This window comes from Siniperca chuatsi, linkage group LG15 (genome assembly GCF_020085105.1).
Source record: "Siniperca chuatsi isolate FFG_IHB_CAS linkage group LG15, ASM2008510v1, whole genome shotgun sequence".
NCBI lineage: Eukaryota > Metazoa > Chordata > Actinopteri > Centrarchiformes > Sinipercidae > Siniperca > Siniperca chuatsi.
The window spans coordinates 27456929-27483438 of NC_058056.1; the positions used below are offsets into that span (position 1 = coordinate 27456929).

At 41.1% G+C, this 26510-nt stretch overlaps 1 protein-coding gene across 1 annotated transcript in view; it reads left to right on the top strand.

Annotated features, from left to right (window-relative positions):
• Positions 1–26510, top strand: part of LOC122862015 (neuronal PAS domain-containing protein 3) — a 316717-nt gene that overhangs the window by 75605 nt on the left and 214602 nt on the right. Inside the window, 1 exon segment of the mRNA XM_044167164.1 lies at positions 11299–11397. Within this exon segment, the coding sequence (XP_044023099.1) occupies positions 11299–11397 (99 nt within the window).

Below are 26510 nucleotides of genomic sequence, written 5' to 3' on the forward strand. Positions count from 1 at the left end.
CTTTTTGTTAAATGAAAACGAAAGAGAGAACAAAACGAGAGAAAATGAAGAAGTGTACATTGTCCTTTAGCCAAATTTAAGTAAACTATTTTTGGGGATTTTCGCGTCTGCATTTTGGTTTGGACCTGGTGTGCAACAGCGTTTCCGTCTGTTGTGATTGTTTATTGTTGAGATTTGAATCAGCAAACTCATACAGTTAGCCTTTTCACCTCTCTTTCTTCTCTCTCTCCTTTATCTTCTCACTCTTTCTCTGCCTCTCTTCTCCCATCTCATTCTTGTCCCTTGTTACCTCTGATATTTCCTCTCCTGACTTCCCCTTTTCTTTTTCCTTTCTTCTCCTCTTTCTCTTTTCCTCTCCTCTCCTGCTGAATGTCAGAATAACCTTTTGCCCAGACATGAGGAGGGTTTGTTTTCTCTTATCTCGCAGGTGACATGCCCACTCACGGGGCTGTTTAAGTGCGTGGCAAGACCCCTTGAACATCAAACGCACCGCGAGCAGTTCAAACACAGGGCTCCCTTCCAAAACGCTTCTCTGTAATTCCTCAGATATAAAGAGATGGCAAACGAATGTCTCAGCTTTAACCTGATTCAACATGGAGGCGTGTGAGGAGACCGAATCTGAAGCTGACAGCTCGCTCTTTAGATTCATCTTCTGTGAAATCTGCCTTCTTTTGTTGTAGCGCAGGTGAGTCAGGAGCTAAAGACACGTTACATCCTTTTCCGACAAATCAAACTGTTGTCATCCTGGCTCGTGGCCGCTGCCCAGCTGATCCTATATGATACACTATCTGATAAAGCATGTCTTTCAGTTATAGCTGTAGACAGGGAGACATGCCACTCCCTCTTATTTCATAGAAATCATTTTTCCCCCTCAGTTAACTCTGTCAAGTGTGAGAAATATCAACAATTCCTTATCAAATGTACAAGAAGGACAAATATAAATAGCCATGGCTGGCTTATCATTGTGTGTGTGAGGTCAAGTAGAGACCTTTTGTAAAAGCTCCTGCAGGTGGTGTTTAGGTGTGTTTGTACATAGAGGAAATGAAAGAGAGACGGAGGAAAACACAGAAAAAACTAATAGAAATGTGAGAGCGGTGTAGGAAATTGATAGAGGAAACAGAAAGCCTGTGTGTGTGTGTGTCTGCATGTGTGTGATGGAGAGTGTATATATGCTTCTTCATGCTTTCATGCACAGATTTATTGCACCTTGAGTGTGTGTGCATAATTTGTACATGTACAGAGCCACCTGAGCTTGTGCTTTTATGTGTGTGTGTGTATTTGTGTGTATGTGTGAGACACACTGTAGAGTGGGTCTACCTGTAAATGTCAGGCAGCTGTCCTCAGTGGCTGACAGCTAAGAAATCAGCGGTAAATCAGGCCAGTAGCTCGGCTAAAGAGGTGATTAATAAACATGTCATCTGTGTGTGTGTGTGTGTTTGCTCGTGTGTCACCCTCTGTCGACCTTATTTGCTTTAAGACAGAAAGGGAGGGAGGGAGGGAGGGATAGAAACATGACAGCAATGGAGAGAAAGGTGCCAATGGACAGAAAAAGGTGAAGAAGTGACAATGAGAGAGGCCGTATAGTAGCTGATTTACAGCGACAGGAAGGAGCCTCTGTCAGAGAACACCTCGTCTGTCTGCTCTTTATCCTTTTACTTTTATCTCTGGCTAATTTCTCTGCTGCTTTGTTTTCTTCCTGTTGACTGGATTCTGCTTTGCATCTGTCCATCTGTCCGTCCATCTGTCTTTGGACTGCACAGCACTGCGGAGCTTTTTCTGTGTCGTCGTTAAAACAAAAAGAGAGATGCTGAAGCTTCGCCCTTCATCACACTTAACGCTGTGACCGCGCCGCTCTCTAATGGAACTTCATCCATTTCAAATGACAGACTCCATTACGGCCGCATGCACCGCTCTGCAGCGCAAGTGTTGCATGCACTGGATTTATTCTTGTTATTTGCTGATAATGTGTGCAAACTAAACTGAGCCACATCTTTTTTTCTCACGCTCAGGCTGATGATTAACTTGAGAAGGGGCAGTGGACGTAGGAGGTTTACAAGAAAACAGACAAATTAAAAAATAATCGTGGTTAAAGGAATAATTATTAGTTTGTACAAGAAATGGATTGGTGGTTATTGTTTTTGCATGATGCAGGTTGTCATGGCGACATCCTGTCCTACGCTCGACGTTACTGGGTCTTAATTAGGCAAATGTCCAAACTGACGAAGGACAAGGTGAGAGTTCGCCTGAGGCTCTGCAGCAACACCTACAAACAACGCCCCAGATACATTATCAAAAGTCAAAATAGTTGCAGAAAAAGTTAGAGAAATGCCAAACTCATACATAATACATTTAGATGTCGCACCCCTCTTATTTATTATTAAAAATATTTCAATGTATATTAAAATATTTTGTGTGCATCATTTTTTGTGGTTTCTTTGACTTTTGCAACTATTTAGATTTTTGATAATGTATCTGGATGCTTATATTTTAAGTGTGTTTCTTTTCTTTGTTTTGTTTAGTTTATTTGTTGTTAGATATAGAAATCAGATGCAGCTTTTCAGGCACACTGTTGTTAAGGTAATTAAGTGGCAAGAGTTAAATAAACAGCAAAAAATGATTGTATTAATTCATTCTGTTTTTATAAGATATGAAAAGTTTTATTAAATGTCACTAAAGGTCAAATTTGTCAGTAAAGATATTATTGGATTTAGATATTAGTATATTATAATGCGTCATTGCCTTTCAAAGCTGATGCTAGCTAATGATAGTACAACAAAGTGTGAGTGCGTCTCTCTGTGCTGCTGTTTCATGTTGTTTGGATCTTAAATCTAAATGAACTGTTAAATAATGACAAGCAGGTAAACAATTGGTAAACAGTGCTGTTTGGGAGATAAATTACACCAGTTAACCGTGAGGTGACGTCGTTCGGGCAGTAAAATATATTGTGTAGTTGGCAAACATTTGACAAATAGTGTTGTTTTGTTGGTAAAAAAGTAAATAATGTTCTGATGGTAAACTGGTGGCTTTGAGACGGTTTGTTGGAAAGATAAAGTATTTTGTTTGTGCAGTAAACTTGTTGGAGTGTGTGTGTGTGTGTGAGTGACTGGCAGCTGTGGCCCTGTTCAGCTCTGTGGGAGGCAGCAGGAAGCACAGTTAGAGACGTGTGTGTGTGTGTGTGTTTGTTTGGGGTTTTACAGAGTACAGGTGTGTATGTGTGTGTGTAAGTCCATCACCAGGGGTTTCAGTTTACACACAGTTTGTACACCTGTGTGTGTGTGTGTGTGCGTGCGTGTGCTGTTGTACTTCTATCTCTGTGAGGACCAATTATTTTTCAAGCTTGGGAGTGAGGACGGTTTAATATTTAATTTAAGACTTATTGTAAGTCGCTTTGGATAAAACTGTCAGCTGAATAAAAGAAATGTAATTTAAGAAAGCGAGGACATTTTATATGTTGTCACTTCTTCTAAGTGCTGTTTGAGGGTTAACACTTAGTGTTGGGGTTAAGTTTAAAATGTGATTAAGGTGAAAGGGATTTAGTTTTGCTCTTCCATGAAGTTGGGGGACTGAGAGAGAGAGATCCTTTGTATGCCACTGCAGCAGACAGCAGACTTTTGTATTTAAATCTCTCCTTGGACTGATTCTTCTATATTAATGTGTAGAAGACAAAAGCAGTATAGCCTACATTCTCACAATGTTCTACAAATGTCAGCTCTGAGTTCAGACAGAGTTGAAATACACTCCCCCTTCCTCCTCGAACAGTGAACAGAAATTGACTTGAAACTGTCAGAGCCGATTACTTTTGGAGAATTGAAGTCAGCTTTAAAGGATCTGAAAAATCAACAAATCTGCTTCCAAATAGTTTTTACATTTAGATATGTGCAAACCAGAGACACACTAACTAACACTGTGTGTCTGTACATGTGTGTATTAACTGTGTGTGTGTGTGTGTGTGTGTGTGTGTGTGCGTCTGTCACCTCCTGCAGAAAATAAACCTTCATGTAGAGAAAGAGGACGTCAGCAGCTCGTTATGTCAGATCATGTCAGTAATCGTTGGATTAATCCTCCCAGAACATTAAATATTAGCTGAGATTTTAAACAAAGTCTGTCGTTGATTTCCCTGCTGCAGAACAAACTTCAGCTCACTGATCCTTTATTTAAGCAGGTGACAGGCGACCTGAGAGGATTCATGAAACAACAGAAGAATCAGTCACATCTACCAACTTACACACAGAGGAAAAAAGCTTTGACAAGCAGTTAAAGCATCATTGTTTTTAATAATGATCACAGAGGATGAGAAATTCAAGTTTCAGTTGGTTTCATTTATAAGAAGCATCAAGATTTAACACAGAAAAGGATGAAGTAAGACTCGGCTGTTCCCTTTCAGGGGTCGCCACAGCGAATCATGTGCCTCCATCTAACCCTGCCCTCTGCTTCCTCTTCCTCCTCTCCTTAAGACATATGCAGCAAATATGCAAACATGTTCTTTATGTTTGTGTTGATTTTATGTTTTTCATTTGACCAAAAAATGCAGATCCCATAATGTTCACGGTCCCACTGAACTGCATTTATTTACTGTAAAAATAAGCAACGCTGTGTAAAAAAACACAAATTTCTACTTCTATAGGCTACTTGTGAGGACCTGTTTTAACATAAGACACGCTCCAGACCTAAACCTAAATCTTAAGTCTAAAACCTCAAAAAGCATTTTGAGAAAAATAAAACTTTCCTCATTTTCCAAAAATGTACTCACTTTGTAAAATTGCCTGCGGTTAGCAACTTTTCAAAAACATCCTCCCTTCTCCAAAACACACGCTCATCTTCACTTTGTAAAATGTCCTCAGTTTCCAAAAATGTTTTTACTTTTCAAAATGTCCTGACTTTCCCAAAATATCCCGGCCTTCCAGCATGTCTTCACTTTGCAACATATCTTCATGTTTTAAAAATGTCTTCACATTTTAAAATTGTTACCAAATGTCTTTTGGTGACTTTCAAGAATGTTCTCAACTTCCAAAGATTTCCGAATTTTTCAAAAATGTCTCAACTTTCCAAAATATCCTCAATTCTAAAAATGTCCTCACTTCAAGATCTAAAGCTCAAATTGGTCCTCACAGAGATAGTTAAAGAACACACACACTCTAAACACAGTTGTGTTTCTGAAGGGATTTAGTTTCGGAGTTAAACCCTCCTCTAGCTTTACTGCTGCACTGGAGCAAGACTGACCGGCTAAACCTGGACCAAAACATCTCGACCGGCTGGGGACAAAGTGTGTGTCTGTGTGTGGGTGTGTATTATGTGTGTGTGTGTGTGTGTGTGTGTGTGTACCACAGGATGTGGATTTGACCCTGCCCTGGAAGTGTTTGAACATTCTCATAACAAACGACGGAGTTAGAGCTAGTAAACAGAGGACCAGGAGTGTGTGTTAGTGTCTTTCTTGTGTATGTGTGTGTATTTGTGTGTGTTGTATATATGTGTGTGTGTGTGTGGCGTTGACGCTGCTCGCTAAACTGCCATATTTTCAATCACATGGTTTATTCTGGGGAAATTGTCGAAAAAGAGGGAAAAGGGCAGATTTCTGTGGCTCTGTGGGCTACAATAGGACAAGCCAGGATTAGTTTTTCACTTTGTGTGTGTGTGTGTGTGTGTGTGTGTGTGTGTGTGTGTTTTCTAAGACAATGCCCTGGTAACCAATTTGTAATATATAGTCGGTCTTGAAAAATGGCCCAGATCTCCCCCTCGCTGTCTGCAATTTAGCTCTGCCGGCGCCCGGCAATACCCATTGTACTGCCTCCCACCACTGCCATTTTGTCCTGATGGAGTGTGTGTTTGTGTCTTGTGTGTGTGTGTGAGAGTGTGTTTTACTTGCTTATGTGCATCTCACTGTGCATTTACCCGTGAGTCTGTCTTTGTGTGTTGGCGTGCGCAAGCAAGCGACTGTGTTTATACTCCGTTATTAAATTTCTGCTTGTGCGCCAGAGTGTGCATGTGCGATTATGCCTGTGTGTGTGTGTGTGTGTGTAGTTGTGTGTTGTCGGTGTGTACAAACAGTTGTACAGTTTATTCAATGTGTGTACAGTTCATTTTCTGCGTGTGTTTGATGCAGTGCAGTTACTTGTCGACTTTCCAAATCGACAGCGAGACACCTGAAGGCATCAATCTGGAACTAATGGACAGAAAAAGAGAGAACGGAGGGATGATGGAAGGGTGGAGAAAAAGACAAAGAAAGAAGGATTTAAGGATGTAAGACAGAAGGGGGGAGGAGGGGAGTGATTTGTAAAAAGAGAAAAAGAGGGATGATAGTGGCGTGAGAGAAAAAGGGATTGAGAGCAAGATGAAAGAAAAGAAAAAATGAAGGTATGAGAAAGAAGTGAAGGACAGGAAAAAGTAGGAGAGAGGGAGTTAGAAATAGAGGAAGAGAGAGAATTGCAGGAGAAGGAGGGATGGAAAGAAAAAGGGAAGGTTGGAAGAAGAATTTAAGGATGTGCGACAGGGTGGGAGGTCAATTTAAGGAGGAGAAAGGGAATAAGGTGTAAAGAGGAAAATGGAGAGAGAGAGAGAGGCAGGAGACTGATAAGGATGGAGGGGAAGGTGGAAGGAGTAAAAACATGGAAGGGATGGAGGAAGAAGGGGGTGGGGAGGGAATCATACATAAAGAGAGACAGGATGGTAGGTTGAATGGATGGATGAATGATTGAAAGGCTGATTTAAGGACAGGGCGACTAGGGAGTGAAGGAGTAAGATGTAAAGAAAGAGAGGGAGAGAAAGAGGGAATAGTAGGAGAGAGTGGAATTGAGGGAAAGAAAAATGAATAATTTAAGGATGTGAGACAGGAGGGGAGAGAAGGGAAGAGAGCTGGTGGAGGAAAGAAATGTGAAAGGAGAGAGAGCAGGGAAACGGAGGTATAAGGACAGTAGGAGTGAGTGATGGATAAAGATGGAAAGAGAGGAAAAGGAGAGAATGGCAGGAGAGAGAGGGATGAAAGAAAAGGGGGGAAAAAAGATGGAGGAAGCGTTTAAGGAAGGGTAAGGTGACAGGAGAGGAAAAGATGGAGGGGTGAAGAGGTGAGGAAGGGAGGAGGAGGCAGGATGTTGGGAGAGGAGGAGAAAACGAAATAAAGTGAAGAAGGTAGAGAGAGAGAGAAGATAGAAAGCGATAAAAAGGAAGAAACAAGAGCATCAGAGCGACCCAGAGTAAAAGAAAGAGAGAAAGAAGTGATGTGATTGGTGGCCTCGTAAACCTCTCTCATTGCAGATAGAGATCATTTCACCAAAGGTCTCTGTTCTGTTAATAGGAGACCCAGCAGAGTGGAGAGGTCAGGGTGTGTGTGATTGTGTGTGAGACTGACCAATGAAAAGCTGTCCAAAGGACTGCAGTAAGATCACTACAAGCTAAAATGCATCAGTAAAAATACAAAATCTTCAACAGGAGCATTAGATGAAGGCACCAGGCTGTAGATATGTAAACAAAGCTTAATTAGTCAGGTTTGATTGTTTTACCTGGTCACCCACTCAGGCAGGTATAAAGGCAGCCTGGCCCTCTGCTCGGGTCCTTTTTGCCAGACCAGGAAGTGCTACAGAGGTAAGAATAAATAAGGACAGCATTTTAAAACAAGGGTAAATCACAGAAGAGAATAAATAAATACATCTATTTCTTGAATTTAAATGTTTGTTTGACTCTTATTTGGTGGAGTAATAAAGCTCAGGAGACTGCTCAGTGTTGCAAGTCAAGTGTGTCTCTATAGCTAGCTACCATGCTACCTAACTATTGCCAGTGACCGTAGTGGAGAGGAGTCTTTCACAACAGCCACGTACACAAAGAAATATTTATATTAAAGCCGTATGGGCCAGAAAAGCATGAAAGACATGTAAAAACACATTTAAACACTTTTAAAAGCATTTACACAAACTATTCAGTGAAATAAAACACTTGTACTTGACCTAAAATGATGAGGGTAATCTTTTCAGTTTAACATGTGGAAATATAGTGGAGTGTCTTTAAACACTTCCCAACCTCTTAATCTGACAGATAACTGATCAATTCCCTCAGAATTTATTTTAATTAAACCGTTTTCCTTTATTTGAGACGGGAAACGTGGAGAGAGACAGTGATAGAGCGACAGAGGGGATGTCCCCGATGACTTGAGTTTGGTGTAAAAGTTTGGTGTCATAAATGCCGGTGTGACTGGGCCCTTTCTCCAGTATGGACGTAAAGCTGCATAAATCATTTTCTTTTTAACCACTTGCTGGCAGAACTCCGCAAGAAGTTAGAAAATCTGTACACGTTCGGCATATTTTGTCCTTGGAAAGTTGATATGACAAAGAGGCAACAGTTTAACATATGTACACATCCAGCAGGCACAAAGCAACATTAGCATTTGGAGTCATGTTTGTGTCCACCTGATGACTTGAAGTCCAATACTCACACTCCTTTTAGCTCTGGTTTGGTCTCCACCGACTCCTGAGAAAAATATCTGGCTCTTTAGCTGCTAGATGTTCCACTTTCTTCACCAGCTGGTCTCTAACAGCTGCCTCCTGCTGCTGGAAACGGGGTCGATGAGAGCACTGACACTGAACCAACACAAAACAGTCAATGCGCTGTAAAACCAAAACAATGAGCTAAATGAGGCTAAAAAGCTCCTCATAGCTGAGGGAAACTGCAGAGTTGGTGGCAGTTGTCTTTGGTTTCGTCACTACAAGTGACACCTTTCACATTACACAGCCATTTAAACCATTGTTTATATAAAGATATTTATCAGGGCATCTTTAATGTCCTTGACAACTGAAACCACTAAAGAAACTGTTGGACCCAGCGTCTCAGAGGGACAAATATATCTGTCCGTCTTAGAAAAGTTCATGTTGAACTTTCATTTACCCCAAAAGAGAAACCTGTTTAAAACATCGAATCCAAATTTCGACAGGCTGACGTCATATTTGATGATGGGACATACTTACATAGTTATTTATTTAGCCCAAGATTAATTTTTGTTAAAAACAGGTTTACTGTGGAATCGTCATACAGCAAATACTTTGCTCTAATAATCCACTTGTTTCTGTTACGTGGACTGAAAGTTGATATGATAATTTCTGTGTTGAGTCAGACTCTCCGTCTCTTGAAACCTGCTTAGTAAAGTACACCGACCTCAGTGGGAACAAACCTGCCTTTCTTCTTGCAGATGGCTGCGTTCTTTTTTTTTTTTGTCTTCCTCCCCGACAGCAGCGATATGTTTCCTAGTCATGCATCAAGAGATCAAATCTAAAAGTAATGCAATCTCTGGACTTACATCTCGGTGGTTTAATTTGAAAACCAACTCTCTCTGCCTTCTCCCGTAGCTTTAAAACTGAAATAAGTTATGCCGGCGGTGCCCTCGCTTCACCCTCTGACAAGAACAATAGCGGCTGGCTCGCCTCAGAAAACTGTGTTTTACAATAATACTCGTCCACAAAGCAAGACCGACAATGTCAATGGTTTTATGGTGCGCTACACAGTGCAGCTAATGTTCTCCTGCAAGCCAGCATCGCTTCACTGCCTCTCCCTCGCTCTCTCCTCCTCCACCCTGTCTCTCCCGGTGTCTCTCGCCCTCTTTCCGCCTCCTATTTTTTTCCTCTTCTTCTCTCTTTTATTTTCCTCGGCTCTCCCTCGCTCCCTCTCTCCGTATGAAAAATCCATTCCGGCATGGGTTTTGACAGCCTGTCTTTGGTGGGTGTGTAAAATTCAAATAATTCACTGTGCATAGACAGTCACTTTGGGGCTGCTTTGTATTTTGTATTTGACTCCGTGTCACTTTGAGTCCCACTCGGCAGGGTTTAGCCCCCCCCACCAAACTGGAGGTTTCTTTATTTATTTGAATATTTCTAAAGGCAGGAGCTGTTTTAGTTGACCAGCTGTGGTGGCAGGTACATCTTGAAATTCACCAGACACTTTTACCAGCCAACAAGAGATTTTAATCTGGGCTTCCTGGTAAATAGAAGTTTTATTCCTGGACCAGGACAAAAGAAATAGAATTTTGTGCCATTGCCTCCTCGAGTGTAGGTTCTTGGACTTCAGCGTGGTTTAAAAAGCAGGGACCCAAGTTGAATTTATGCAGGGGCTCAGACTTTTTTAAACTCTTGTCATCCAGTTTTACCTTTCAGTAGCTTTAAGATTGTTAAATCATCTTATTCCATCTAATGTATATTCTGTATCAGTTTGTTTCTGCTCCTCACTGAAGCTATATGATGTTTACACTGATTGAAATATTGAAATATACCAACTGCGCAAAGTGAACAACTAGACTGCCAAAGTTTCACTGTACTTTCACCATGTATACTTTACATAATTTTTGTAAAGATGATAGATTTTTCAAAACATACTACACATTTTTAGATTTTTTGTGTTTTTTCCACCGTTTTATGCATCCATTGGTTTCCATTAATTTCCATATGGTATGAAAATCAAATAGCAGAACCTTGAAAGTTGCTTGTGTATTCTATCACAGTGAACGTCAAGTCTATATATATTTTTGCCAATGTAACATTAATTTTGCATGGAAATGGGGTTAAAGTGTTACTAATTCTAATTGTATTTTAGTATTGCACTTCCATATTCAATGAATCCCCAATCAAACCCAATCCGTCAAATAGTTTTCATTGTGGATCATTTTATACATATTTCCTCAAAATGACGTATTTGGCATCTGTGGAAGCTTTTGGATCTCCACTAGAATTTAAAATAATGTTCTGTGGGTTTGAATAATGTTTGGTTGCACAGAAGGAGTTTGTACTGACTGACCACACTGACGGGCCGCTCCTTGTTAAGGGGGTATTGCAATCAAGGATCAGAGTGCTGGTTTGGGTTTCATGCCACTGTTTGAGGTTTCATAGTGAATTGGTAAAAGAATTTACCAGTTTTTAATATTGAAGATTTTAGAAGCTTATTAGAAAGGTCAGGAAGGTTTTTGTTTTTTTGCCCACTGAGCTAAAAATGCCAAATTGTTTATCATGTACTGCTTGTCTAAATATATTTTGCTGCAACTTATTTTACATTATGTTCTTTAACTGGGTGCAAACCTCATGACATTTGCATTTTGCTGTGTATAATTCCTTTATTCCCTTGTAGTTTCTTGTCTTATCTCGTTAACGTCATTCTTGCCTTTTCTTTACTTGCTTCTCATATTTCTCCTCCATGTTTTCTCCTTCTCTTGATTAATCTCCATCATTTCTCTCTTTCACTTCCTTTTCCTCCTCCTCCTTCTTCTTCTCCTGCTCGTTGTTTCTTATGGCTTTCGTTAAAGAACCTCTTCACGTTTTTTTGTGTGTTTCACAGTGACCCCTACTGGGAGCGGCCGGCTAATGCAGGCAGCTGCTCCGCCGCTCGGCCCAAGACCCTTCACCTGGCCGGCCAGCAGCATACCTCCTCACCATGGTAACGTTTGTGTGCGCTCCTAGTAGTAGTAGTAGTAGTAGTAGTAGAACTAGTAGTGGTAGTAGTGTGTGTTTTTGTGTGTGTGTTTTGTTGGATGTGAGCAGTGTGTATGGTTTGCTGAACCGTTTGTTGTTCATTTGAAACAACTCTTCTCATGTAATGAAGCCCCTGTTGGTGGGTCTAGTTCTGTTTTTGGAGATATGTAGTGTTTTTTTTCCATCCAGAGTCAAACATATGGATGGTTTTCTTGCGTCTCATTATGGAGGCATGTTAAACATTAAGATTAGCCTAGTTTGGCGTAATCTCTGGACGTCAATGGAATCAAGAAGAAAGTAATTTCAAATGTAGGGAAAGGAGCCTTCACTGACACTTATAGATGAAGACTTGAGAATGCAATGTGAAGACCTTTCTAGCATTAAAATGGAAGCAAGGACAAATTATGACTTTTGGAGTGTAAACTTGGAAAATTGTTGAGCTGTTTAATCCTGTCATTCTGTTCTTCTAGAGTGTTGTTTAGTTTCAAAAGGGTTTCCATAGACTTGAAAATACTCCAAAACTATAACTTGCTGCAGTATGTTCTGATTGAGGGCCCACCCAGATACTTTTGCCATCTTTGACAATTGTCAAATAGTAGTTTCTATTCTGTGCAGCCACCTATTGTAGTTGATTGCCTGATATGTTTCGTCCAGAATATATTGTCCTGAAGCCGGGAACATGGGTTTCAGTACACCTTTTAAAGGACTGACTGAAGATGGAGGAATCAAACTAAACAAAATAAAATGAAGGCCAAGTCATTCTGCTCTGCACACTAAAAGGAGAAGTCCGGTCATGTCTCAGTAGGGACTGAGAATGATATTATCAATATTATCAATGTCATCTTTGCTTCTGTACAGTTGGGTAAGTTTAAACTACCATTCATGTCATACTGGCATCCATGTTGACAACTTACAGTACTCTGTAGGATTAGTCCTGCAATGGTGCTAGTCATATGGAGCAAATTAAAATAATATCCATCTGACTCACTTTGCAAGTTGGTTCGTTAGTTTGAAGTTGATGCAACTTTTTGATTGGACCAGCTGATGTTTCTGCATCGTTCTGCTACCCAGAGGAAGATTTTAGTCTTACCTTTTAATGTTATTTGAAGAACATAACTGGAGGTGAAAATTATATGTTTGAGCCTTTGTGATGGAGGTATTTTCTAAGGTGTACCGTGTCACTACTCAACATTGCACTCCCTGTTTCCTGTGCTAGAATTGTATGACTTTTGCTACTTCAGGGTTCAAACCAGTGACTCTTAAGTAACTAAACAGTGTGTTGAAGTGCTACGTTTGCAAGGCGTCACAGCAGATTGTTAGTGTTTTGTGTGTGAATGTGTTCGGTTATGTGTAAATCTTACAGCTCGCTGTGTGAGTTTCTTTTTCTTTGTATGTGTGTGTTTTCTCTAGTTTGTTTGTGTGTGTGTGCGTGCAGACTCATATGCAGTCTGCAGTCTGGACTGCAGCTTTTGTAAGGCACTGCCATAAAATCGTATCGTTCCTCTTCAATCTGTCATCCCTCCCTCCTCTCTTTTACTGTTTCTCCTCCTCTCTCCTACTCCCTCGTTCTGTACCTTTCTTTTTTCCGCCCTCTCTCCTTTCTCAGAGGTCTTTGTCAGTGAACAGAGAGAAGAAGGGATTTGACACCAAGAAGTGAACTGAGGCCTGATGCATTGTGCTTGATGTTGTGGTGTGTTTGTGTTCGTGTTCGTGTGTGTGTGTGTGTGTGTGTGTGTGTGTGTGTGTGTGTGTGGTGGATTACAGTACTGGAGAAGAAAGGGGGGATTTGTGTCGGAGTCAGGCGGAGAGCTGAAAGGAGACAGCAGTTAATAGCTCATTATAGGATGAGCTTAACACCATGTAGGCCATATAAACACACACACACACACACACACACATTCTGAGAATTAAGGCCTCTTCATACACATCTGATACACTGCGACAATGTGTTTTATATTAAAGTTACAGCATGAGTGGCCAATAGTGATGAATTTAAAAAACTATATAAATATACAATATACATATAATACCAGTATTTCAATAATTATATGTATCAAAATGAAATATAGTCATTCCTGTGTATAAAAATCAGTTTTCAACCAAGTTAAGTGCAGGTTTTATATTTTGCCTCACAGCAGATCTCAGACTGTTTGTATTGCAGTCGCGGAGTCTAAAAGGTTGTGGAGAAACTACGTGGATACATAAAGAGCGTTACATGATACTAAAAGCTGTCAGGCAGCAGGAAATTTCTGCTTCATGTTTGTAAAACTTTTCAAGTTACAGATTATAAATTAGTTTCGGACTTGGATGTCGATAGTTCATCGCTGCTTTGTCATTTTAATGTGGTGAGAATGAACAAAACAAATCGCAAATTGTTTACAAGGGGGCATTTATTGGGTTTCCGTGACAGTTGAAAGTGTAGATAAAACAATTCTGGAGTGAAAGTGGAGTAAAATGAAGGATTTTATTGGCACATGAAATACAGCAGTTCCGTCTCTCATATAAGATTAGAGAAGCTTCCAACACACACTCTACTTTATATTGTGTCAGTGACTATTGTAAAATAAGCCATAAACCTCAGAGTCCAGTCTGTCTCTTCTGCCGCGTCAGTTTGTAGTCAGTTTAGCATCGTGTTAGTCTCTAGTCAGTTAACTGCTAACAGAGTCTAAAGCATCATTACCGTTGCTATGGTTACCCACCACAAATTTAGAAAAGTGGTTCAACTATTGACCTGGACTGTGTTTGAGGTGAACACATATGTGATTTTAACAGACATCTAGGGAGAAGTGTGTGTGTGTGTGTGTGTGTTTAGGCTCGTCTGTTAGATCTGTGATGTCAGAATGTGTGTGTGTGCGTGTCTCGGGGTGTGTATGTGTGCATCGTGTGTGTCTCTCTTACTTTTGCTGGGTGTATTTCTAATGTTAAGTGCGTGTGTGTGTGTGTGTGTGTGTGTGTGTGTGTCTAGAAGGTGAAATTGAGATAAATGGTGGAGAAGCTGGGTGGCCACAGAGGCCCTGATATACACTCCACCTGTCTACTCTGCTTAGCTGTGTGTGTGTGTGTGTGTGTGTGTGTGTGTGTGTGTGTGTGTGTGTGTGTGCGTGTAGATACTACCATACCTGAACATGTAAAAGTATCTTTGGGTTTCGATTACAGTGTGTGTGTATAATTATGTATATGTGTGTGTGTGTTTCTCGGTGGAAATGTGTATTTACATGCACATCTCTGCCTGAGCAGGATTACCTGTGATTCATTTTTTTTCAGTGTATGTATATTGATATGTGTTTTTGTGTTTATACTGTGTGTGTGTGTGTGTGTGTGTGTGTGTGTGTGTGTGCAAGTAAGCAGAGTGGTTGTAAACTAAAAGAGACAGATGTACCAGGGAGAGCTCGACCACTGCAGCCCTGCTCACTTTCCCTCTCTTTCACACACACACACACACACACACACACACACACACACACACACACACACACACACACACCAGGGAGCTGCTGTTATTCAAATAGTGCCTAAGCTAGGCAAGAGAGAGAGTGTGAGTGCGTGTGTGTGAATGAAGGGAGAAAATAAAGGTTCGGTGGTGAGGGATAATAGAAAAGGAGCGAAATGGAGGGAATAGAGAAAGAAGAGGGGTTTGGTTGAGTGTTGTTTACTGGTATTAGAGAGAAATATCTATCATTATCTGATCAAACAAATAGGATGTCTGGCAGTGAATTCCAAAACTACCCATGTTAGTGTCTTGCTGCTCTGGTGCCCCAAACTACGTGACTGAAACTGTCCTTCCAACAGAAACGACAGCAAAGTCCGAAAACAACAAGTGTTTACTTTCTGGTGACATCTAGCAGCCACAGGAACTGCTGTCCGTTGGGAGTCAAAGAGGAAGCGCTGTGACGTCCACCGAGAGACGAGGAGGTCGGATGGGTCAACAGAACGCGTGACTTTGACACAGGAAACGGCTGTTCATTTCCTGTTTCTTTCCCGAACCCTAACCAGACCTTACCCACAGGGGTGTCTGATCAGAGAGCTGCCTTGTTGACGGTGTTGGAAGGCGTAGACAAAGGGACGTCAGATCAGAAAACATTTACATGTGTCGATCTGGAGGGCAGTTACAGACTCGTTGACTTCGTTAGAGGATCATTCTGGTTTATTACAATGTGGGTCGTGTTGTACATTATTTATACCAGCAGTAATCACATCGTACTCACAGAGTTAACTGGACTTCACTACAAAGAAACAGGAGCCGTTCTTTGAACGGTTATGACAAAGATTCCCTAAGTTTAACCAAGTAGTTTGTTTCCTAACCCCGAAGCACAATTGGTCCCTAAACCGAACCAAACTGCAGAGGGGGAAGATAAAAATGGTCATATGCATCATTTATCATATCAGCCCATGTATCATAGGGGAGGCAGATCAGAAAACACTTCTGTGGGTCATTTTTAAAGGTGATGAAAAACAACAGATTTGGTCATTTAGTTTGGAGGACTTGCTGTATTAGGACTAGTGTGCAAAGAGAGAGAGAGAGAGAGAGAGGGAACAAAGGAATAGTAAAGAGATGTAAACATGTCTGTATGAGAATTTATGACAGAGGCAGAGAGAGAGAGAGAGAGAGAGAGATCGGAGGTGTAGCAGGTGTGCTGACTCGCCCCAGGTCTGTCCTTCAGAGATGACAGCTCTAAAAACACATAAATCCTCCTCCACCGCCTCTTCTCTCTCCTGTTCTCTCCCTTTCTCCTTTCCTTGTTTTCCTTCTGCTTTCTTCTGCTCATACCTCCTCCACATCTTCTTCCTCTCCTCTCTATTCTTCACCCTCTCCTCCTCCTCCTCCTCATGTCCTGTCCTTTTCCTTTTTCCTCTGCGTCTTGTACTTTTGCTTGCTATTCCTTTCCTCTTGTTCTGCTCTCAGCCTTTCTTCCTCCTCTCAGCCTTTTCTCCTCCTTTCTCAATCTTCCTCCCTACCTTGGTTTTCTCCCTTTCTCTCCTTTATCTGTATCTTTCTGCTCTTCCCACTTTTCTCTCCTCTCTGCTACTCCCTCCTTTATCCTTTACTCCTTTACAATTACAACTCCCTCCTCTTCTCTACACCTCTCCCTTCATCTTTCCCTCATTCCTCCTCACCCCCTCTTCCTCTCCTCCATTCTCCTTTACTCCCAGCTCTCTCATTTCTTTCCGTCACCTCATTCCCTATTTCCTTTCCTCCCTTTCTCCTCCCCTCCCACCCTGTCATTTCTCTCACCCCTCCTTCCTCCTCTCCCTCTTCTCCTTCTTCTACTGCTTCCCTTCTTTACCTCTCTGCTGTAACTTTTTCACTCTGCCTCCTCATCTCCTCCTGCCTTTGTCGTCTCCTTTTTCTCCTACTTCGCTTTCCATCTTTCCCTCCCTTTCCTCCTCCTCCTCCTCTTATCTGTCATTTGCCTTTTGTTGCCATGGGAATTTAGTCAGCTGTGTAACTCGAACATTTCCCAGGTGTGTGTGTGTGTGTGTGTGTGTGTGTGTGTGTGTCAGATATTGAGTAAGTAACTGTAGTATTAACATTTGCTGCTGTCAACTCAAAACAGCAGAGGTCTGATTGTAAAAGGGGGATTTCTCAGGATGTGGCAACCCTGAATATTTCTGGTGATTCATTCATTAGTTTTACGCTTTCCTTCCCCATACTCTCTCTCTCTCTCTCTCTCTCTCTCTCTCTCTCTCTCTCTCTCTCTCTCTCTCTCTCTCTCTCTCATATCAACTGTTGCCTTTGGTCTTTTTTTCTTTCTAAATTTCTAGCTTTCAGTACTTCCCTCCTTTTTTTTTTCTTTCTACCGTCTTTACTTATTTTATTCCCTCTCACTCCTTTCTTCACATCCTCTCTCTGCTCCTTCCTTCCTTTGGTCTTATTCCTTCTGTAGTTTCCTCTCTTTTGCACTTCTTTCTTTCTTGATTTCTTTCCTTTTTCCATCTTTCTTCCTTTCCTTCCACCCTTTTCTCATTTATCGTTTGTTTCCATTTTCCTTCATCACATCTTTCCTTCCTCTCCAACCGTTTTTTCCTTTTTTTACTCTTTCCTTTCTGTATTTGTCTTTTTCTTTAGTTTTCTCTCCTTCCTCTGTTTTGCTTGCTCCCTCCTTCATCACATCCTTCCTCTCCTCCATCAGGTTCACCTTCACCTGTTTTCTCTCTCTCTCTCGCTCCTCCTGTCTCTCTCTGAGCGTTGGTTTGATGGCGGAGGTGTGATGTGTTCTGATGTGGGGTTTTTCTCTCTCCCATGTCGCATGAGTCGACTCCTGGCGTGTTGCTGACTTTGTTAAACTTTCTCTCTTTGATGCCACACTTCTCTCTCACCTTGCCTTTCTTTTCTAACCTACTTTCCACCTTCCAAAAAACAATATGGATTCTCCTTCTCTCCGTGTCTCTTTATTTCGAAGACAGCACCTTGAATTCAATAATTTAACCTTTTCTCTTATTTTGTCTTTTATTTCTCTATATTTTATCATCTACCTGTGTCTTTGTCTGGCAGGAAACATGTTAATAATGGATTGTATAGATTTAGACAGGGAGAAAGTGTGTGTGTGTGTGTGTGTGTGTGTGTGAGGAGCACAGATCTTTGATGTGATGTGATGTTTGTAGTCCAGAAGCATTGATCTTGAAGCCCATCTGTCTGATTGCCACTGAAATCAACAGTCAGAATGTTTGATGAGGTTTGTTTGAAATAAATCAGCATGATGAGTTTTAGCTAATATCACCTGAAACCTTGTTCACCTTCAAGAACTCAAACAGGAAGACGTTAAACATTCAGCTACCGCGGCTCTGGGTAGTTGCCGTGTCCGTCAGCTGAACAGTTAGACTCCAATACGGGTGTTTTACATCAGTTATGTTTTATCTGGGAAGATCAACACAAGTTAGTGTTTTAAAGTGTCTTTTAGCTTGAATATTTCGCCTTCAAAATGCACCTGTCTTCTAGACCCCTAATTACAGGATTTTCTGTGGAAAAAGGGAATAACTTTACAATTTAGTGTTTCGTATTGCCTAAACATAACCCTAAAACTGTAATCATGCTTCATTTGTCACAATCAGATATTGTAGTAAAACAAATTAAATACACTGACTGAATTTTTTGTGGATACATTCAGTACACACATCTGCGACCTTGCAGATTTGTTCAGTAGTTTCCTGATTATTCCTCGTAATCCGGCAGCATTACGTTTCTTCCCAAATGTACTTAATATTAAGTATCTGCCCATACCTCGTACAGCTGCACAGAGCATGCTCAGGCCACAGTCAGAACACATTAACATCAGTGAAGCCTGGTAAGTTGTTTGACTGATTTAAGAAAAACGTCCATCAGTTTTCATCTTCTTTTTTTTTTTGGTGGTTTCCTGTACCATGTGTAGTGTCTTATAGTAGTCAGTGTGGATCTGCTGTGTCTGGAAGCTTTGGATAATAGTAAGACGCCCCTTTAATCTCCAGAGGGAACAAAGTACTGAAGTTCAGGTGCAGTTTCTAAACAGCACTTGATCTCATTAGCCGTCTATGCCATCCAGCAGTAGTTACTGGCAACTTCCCTGTTACAAATCAGTTTTTGTCACCACTGGGCTTCCACTGCACCCAGAGAATAACACCACAAGGCATCCAGATAAACATTTGAACTCTTCGTTTGGCCTCTCTTTAGATTCCTGAACACACATAGGAGCCTGTCAGCGAACGCCACATCACTTCTCATACCTGCAAATCCCTCACCTCCTATCACAACCGCATCAGCGTGATCCACCAGTAACTCATCTTTGACACGTGATGTACCCGAGCGACGGCGTGTGACGTGGCGCTGTCCCAAACTGCTCTCAGAAAAGTGTTGAAAATGACATCTTTTCTATTTTTGACGAGCGTTCAATAGCAGCCCTAAACCGCAGCCTTCTCCCTCGTCTCTCTCTGATAACAACTCCCTCTTCTCCTCGTCTATCCGTCCTCATAACTGCAAATCCCTCACCTCATTGGACAGCTACCCACTTGTGGTGCCCGCAAAGAATCACTTCAATCCAGAGCAAACACACACACATTTTATTCCCACAACATATATTTATTTTGCCTTATTCCCGGGGTTTTGTTTACAGTTAGAAGATTTGACTTTCACCCCGTCTTCACCTGCCTGTGCTGCTGCGCTGCTGCTCGCTGTTGCCTGCGGCACTTTTTCAGCATCGCCAGGCTTGTTACTGCAGCGAGATTTCCCCCCGAGGAAGACGGAGCGCTGGAGAGACGCAGCGCACATGAAATAAACCCGCTGTTTTGTTCCATTTTGGTGCCTATAGATGTGTGTTAGACTGTTTTAACAGGAGAGGAGGGAGGTTCCTCTGTGTGTTTGGAGCATACTGTTGGTTTGTGGTGTTGAAAGTGAGACAGGACATTTACTTCCTTCACTTTGATTCACGTTCTGCTGCTTGAAGGAAGAATTAATCCAAATCATCTTTACTTACTGTACGTGTACTGCCAGTCCTTCAGCTGGTTTTAAATTCTGCTGCAAGGGAAAAAACTGAATCCAAAGAAGAACATGTTGCACCGAATTGTAGTTTTACTTAATTCCACATTAAAAATGTATGTTTCGCTTGTTTGTTTTACAAACGAGAGGAGGCCTTGTTGTTGCTGTATTTACCCAGCCCGGGCTCATTCCCAGGATGTCAGATACGTTTTGACTCGCCCCTCCACGCATGGTACGCTTCAGCGTTTGAATGAGGCGCACAGGGCTGCCAGAAAGCCTTAAGGAAGCCAGGTGACGTAAGCGACATAAAGTAAAAGGGATGACATGCACCAAAGTTGCTTCCAGACTTATTTTAATACAGAATCAAACTCTTGTAGTTTGATACAAACTCAGTGAACACTTTCCAAGATTGAACTCACATCTTCTCAATTACTTTTTAAATAAATAACTGGCTTCAAACACATGAAAGCTATTAATTCATTCCATTAAGGGCTGTGTGTGTGAATCTTTTTAACAATTGAGCCTGTTTGTCGAGGAACTGTGGATTTTCAATTAGTGTAAATGTATTATAAAAACATGAAGAAAAAAGAGGAGACTCTGGTGTTCATGTTGAGGCAGTGATGGAGAGAGAGAGCCTACAGCAGGAGCGCAGCCGCCGACTCTGATGTGCGCCTTATTAATTTCATTTACTCTGAGAGAGAGAGAGAGAGAGAGAGAGAGAGAGAGAGAGAGAGAGAGAGAGAGAGAGAGAGATTTTTTCGGTGTTTTTGAAGAAAAAAAAAAAGATCAAAGGCAAATTACGGTGAGCAGGTCCGTGTAATGTGTGATTCAGAAGCCTGCAGCATTTACTGCTCTGAGAGTAGGCTACAGCGATGAAGCTGCTTTTTAAGATTGGGTGTGTGCGTTTGAATTTGCATGTTGACACACACTCAGATGTAAAGAGTGTGAGTGTGTGTATGTGTGCATACGTCTGTGTTAGTTTTGTAAGTACAGTATCAGTATATGTCCGTGACTGCCTGTGTGTCCTCTTGTCTTCATCAGCAGTAACAGTTCCAGTAGTACTGGTGGCAGCTGCAGGAGCAGTTGCAGCAGTATTACGTTTAATAGTACTAGTAATATTAATACAATAATAATAATAATAATAATAATACTGATTTCTTTTTCTTTTATTGCAGTTTAATTTATATTTTTAGTAGCTGCATTATATAATTGAATAAGATAGTATTAACAGACAGATATATTATAGATATTTTTTATTTTTACTTTTCTTTTTTGCAATGTACAATAGTTTCATTTTGTTATATTTAATTTAGCTCTTTAGTGGTTTATTATATTTAGGCACTTGAAGTATACCACAGTATTTCCTTCTGACAATAAATAAATAATACATTTTTATATATTAGTAGACTGAAGTTCTAATAACCAGTACTGACATGACATGAAGAAATGCTGCTGAAAGCTCTAACACCCCCAAAAAAACCCCAAAAAAACAATGGAACAAAAGTATGCTAAATCGGAATCACTATGAGTAGCTGTAGTAGTTACAGCAGCTGCACAGGTAGTAAGTGTGGCTCTGCATTGGTTTTGTGTGTGTGTGTGTGTGTGTGTGTGTGTGTAATGATCCAGCTGTTGGCCATTGCAGCAGTTTGATCGACAGGCAGCAGCGGCTCACACATGCCTGTAAGGTTAGTGTGAAATATTAACTCTCTCTCGCTCTCTAATAGTAATTAGAGCTGCAACTAACAAATATTTTCATCAGTCAAATAACCATCAGATTTATTGAATTGAGTTCATTGTTTAGTCTATACAATGTCAAATAAAAAGCCAAAAATGTCCATGGTGAGTTAAAAGAGCCTAATGTGATTTCTTCAAAAGTCTTGTTTTGTCAGACAAACAGTCGAAAACCAAAAGTTATTCAATTTCCAATATAAACAGTATAATATAAAGCAGAGAGGAGGAGATACTCCTCACACTGGAGAAACTGGAACCACAGAATATTTGATATTTTTACTTAAGAAATAACTTGAATCAATGATCAAATCAAATGATTTTTTGTGATAATGTAACGACAACATTCAGTAACTTGTGATGTGAGAGAGAGAGAGCTGCTGTAGGGTGTAGCAGCTTCCATCGCTGTTTCAGACCTGTCTCATGCCAAGATGATGCAATTAACACACACCTGGGAGGCAGACAGGTGTGTGTGTGTGTGTGTGTGTGTGAGAGAGAGAGAGAGAGTACAGTAGAGTAACAGCAGTAGTGAGACTAGTAACAGTGATACATGTAGCAGCAGCAGTCAGACTGAATAAGCTGCTTTTGTTTACTTTCTGTCACAATTCAGACACACACACACACACACACACACACCTCTATCTCCCTGATCCAAGGTGATAGACAGGCCAGATGTGTGAGTGTTTGTCTTTTCCTGCACCTGCATACATTTGCGTGCGCGTGTGTGTGTGTGTGTGTGTGTGTGTGTGTGTGTGTGTGTGTGTGTGTGTGTGACAGCCAGTCACCTTGCAGGTCTGCAGCTCACGGCTGAATGAATAAACATGACTGCCTGTCCACATCCACTCCCGGCTCCACAGCACTCTGCTTCGTTCTGTTCTGTTCTGCTGTTGTGGGATTTATAAATGCAGCAATTAAAGTTTAAACAGGCCGGACATGTTGATAATTTCACAGTTTTACATCTCTGCATTTACATAATTATTTGTTTTAATAACAGGACTGAGATGCAGCCTGGTCATTTAAAGGTTCACTAGTACCAAGTAGACGGCAGTGGAACTGTGGGTCCTCTGGTTCAGTTCACCTGTAGCTTCTTCTATGTTTCTGTGGTCTGAAGCTGCTCACAGTCCATCTGTCCACAGTCCATCTGTCCACAGTCCATCTGTCCACAGTCCATCTCTTTCATTGGGCACAAACCTCCCAGTACGACCTGGACACACATTTTCCCCGTAAGGCTGCTGGTTTGAAAGATGTTCTTTTGGAAAACTAAGTGAAATGGAGTCTCAGTTCTGTTATTTCATCACTGATACGATTAAGAAGAAGATAAAGAACAAGAAATATGTAGAAGAAAGAGCCAAGTTGAGTGGAAGGAGGGATGGGAGAAATGAAGGAAAGAGGAGGAAATCAAGAAGAGGTTGAAAAGCCAAAGAGAAAGGAGGAGAAGAAACGAGTAAAGAGAAATGGAAATGCAGGAAGTGGACAGAGATCACAGAGACAGATACAGTATCTGTGGATATAGATAATAAATAGGTAACATATATAGTATATACACATAGATAACATGCCAATTATGATAATTATCATATCAAATACACTACATGGCCAAAAGTATGTGGTCACCTGAACATTACAGCCATATGCTTTCTGTAAGATTTTGCAACCTTTGCGATGTAAGTCAACTTCGTCCACAGCAAACTGGGAAAACCATTTCTTTATGTTGCTGGCTTTGTGCGCATTGTCATGTTGAAACAGGAAAGAGACAAAAAAACACACTATTGTCTAAAATATTATTGTATGCTGTTGCATTAAGATTTCCCTTCATCGGAACTAAGAGGACCAAAGCAGGAAAAACAGGCCCAGACCAAAAGTGTGCAGATAAGGGTGTCCCCATACTTTTGGCCATATGTGTATTATATAAATTTTCAATGCTTTGTTTTCAATGATTTGTTTGTTGCTTACCATAGCATACTATATAGCAATGTACATGCCATTTGTAGTCTTTTCTTCAAAAAATGTAACTAACTTTCTACAACCTGCTTCATAAAAACATGAATTATCCCCTGTATGACGCGAACTAACACTGTGCTTAGTTTGGGTCATTCAGTACCAATACAGCAAAATCTGAGTTAGAATTTAAGAGAGAGAATAGGATGATGATGATGATAAATTTGAAGAGACTGGGATGGAAGAAGGAAAGAGAAATGTGCAAGTAGAAAGTATAGAAAAAGAAGAAATGCAGCCAGTAGTGAGAAAGCGAGAGGTGTGACAGTGAAGTGATGTCTATGAAATGCAGGATGCAGTCAGCTATGTCAAAAACATAATTCATCATGAAGACGCTTTACAGAATCTGTCTGTCTGACGCTTTGCCTGTCTGTTTGCGTCCATCCTTTTTGTTATTTTTTGTTTCTAATAAACCAAATCCAACCTGAGGAAAACTCTTCCACTTGAATCTTCAAAATCCAACACCACCCACCCATCTGTCTGTCTGTCTGTCTGTCTGTCTGTCTGTCTGTCTGTCTGTCTTTTTGGTGCCTTGTAAATGAGTTTGCATGCACCAAAGTTTGTTTTTGTGTGTATCGTGCACAAACACACTCCATTAACAAACCCTGGTGATTAGTTTTGTAACTCCAGCCGCTCACCTGAGGACTTCGCACACCTCTGCCTTTGATTTCTGTTCCAGCCGCCTTTGATTCACAAATCATTTACGATTTGAAGCTGAACTTGATCTCTAACTTTTAATTGGATTCAGATTTGCTCGACTCGAGCGCAGGAGGCCGTCGGCAGTCGGCTGTCAGAGACTTTGGGGAGGCGAAGCGGCTGCAGTGCTGCCTGGAGTTAGCTCTAATTAACCGTGTATGCTGGTTTATTTTTTAGGGGATAATTCATGTTTTTATGGTGTTCGTGGTTTTTTGATCTCTCGCTCGGACTGAGAGAAAGGTTTTCAAATATTTTTACACATCAGCCTCAAGAGACACAATTTAGTCCGGCAGATCTATAAGTATGGTCTGAGGACCCCAGAGAAATTGAATTTACTGGATATTCCTCCAGTTAAAGAATGTGTCAACCAAAAAGAATGAGGAGGAGGACTGTCAAAAACACTTACACATGAAAGACAGAATATTGAATTAGAAGCATGTTTTTCTATTTTCTTGTTACTTTTACTTGTGGAGAAATCTACATAAATATAATTTGGTGTACATTTTGTTGTCCAGTACGTTTTTAGACTGAACATATTCATTCGACAAGTTTTAGCCCACCTTTCTGCTACGTTTTCCCACGTTTCATTTTATTGTGGGAAGGCTTTGAAAGTAAATCTAATAACTAAAGCTCCTAAATATATGACATTATGAAAAATGCATATGATTAAAATACTTACAGCCTTTGTTTTTGGTGTCTGGTGCCAATCTTCGGGGTTAAGTAAGAACCTAGCAAAGGTTGCATACAACCGCTATTATTTCATCACAAGCTTCTCTGCATTGACAGTCGGGATGATGTTGAAACAACCTAGACGTAAAAACTAAAACTTTTCTACCAAATTTAGCCCAGTCTGAACCTAAATGCCTACACATCTTTTGACCTACAGTCACATTTACTGTGAATTTAACATCATGGTTATTAGGACAAAAAGTCAGAGAGACCCAGAAGGAAAGGGATGAAGGGAAGGAGTCAGAGAGACAGAAAAAGAGAAGTGAAGACAGACAAGTTGCAAGGCCAACATCCATCGCTCGTCCAGCTGAAATCCAGCGGCTATTATTTGCCTCTGACTGGCTTCCACTAAACTGCAAATATGTTTGATTTACAACAAGACAGAAAAGCTGAGAGACAGAAAAAGAGAGCAAGACAGTGAAACAGGAAGACAACAAAACAGAGACAGACAGCAGGCTGAAAGGCTGTCAGATGACCTGTTGGACGGATTCAAATGCTTCCTCTGGTTGACCTCTTGGTTGACAGACACGTAGACAGGAAGGACAGACAGGCTCTAAGGTCGCCATCCAGCCTGTGTCGCCCACTTTTGTGGAGATTCAACTGTGAAAGTCTCCCTCAGATTGGCTCCTCATCTGTCGTCTGAAGTCTATCTGCTGGGTGATAGTCGGATAGACACGCTGCATTTAGAAACCACACTCTCTCTCTCTGCACTTCCTCTACTTGTTGCTCGCCCCTCTCTCGCCGCATCTCCCCGTGTGATTACCCCCACCCCCCACCCCCTCCTTCTCGGCAGGATCTCAGCCTATTTCTCCCAGTCATGGTCCAGTTGCTGCATGGAAAAGATTTAGCTGGCAATCCCTCTCTCAGATAGCCAGAGCAGTGGAGGAGGGCCGAGCTGAGCCAAGATAATAAAGAGCTACACCAGCTGAGGGTGTTAATGTAAGAAAATTAGGTGTTAAAAGTTCCATGCAGTCAGGACAGTGTCGTAGAGTCTGTACCTCCAGATATTTGTTGTGAAAAAGCATTATACCAAACTCCATTTTAAATTGTGAGGTTTAAAAGACACGTCTGTTATCAGCAAATATTCACCAAATAGAATATAACTTGAGAAGTATTGCCAGTATTAGCAGTGGAAGGACCCTTAGTAGCACTATTACCCATGATGCCAACTGCAGCACTACTACCAGTTATATAGCAGTATTAGCAGCTGTAGCAGTAGTAATAATACCAGTAATAGCAGTGTTAGCAGTATTAGAAATAGTTGTAATATTACCAGTAGCAATACCAGTAGTGCTGTCATTAGTATTTCCAGTATTATTGTGTGTAGTATAGCACCAGTAGTGTTAGCAGCAGTAGGCGACCAGTAGTCGTAGCACTAGTGGAAGTATTGTTGTTGTGTTAACAGTAGTAGTATCACCAGTATTAACAGTAAACGTAATAATGTTTACAGTAGAAGTAGTACTACCAGGAGTAAAAGCATTACC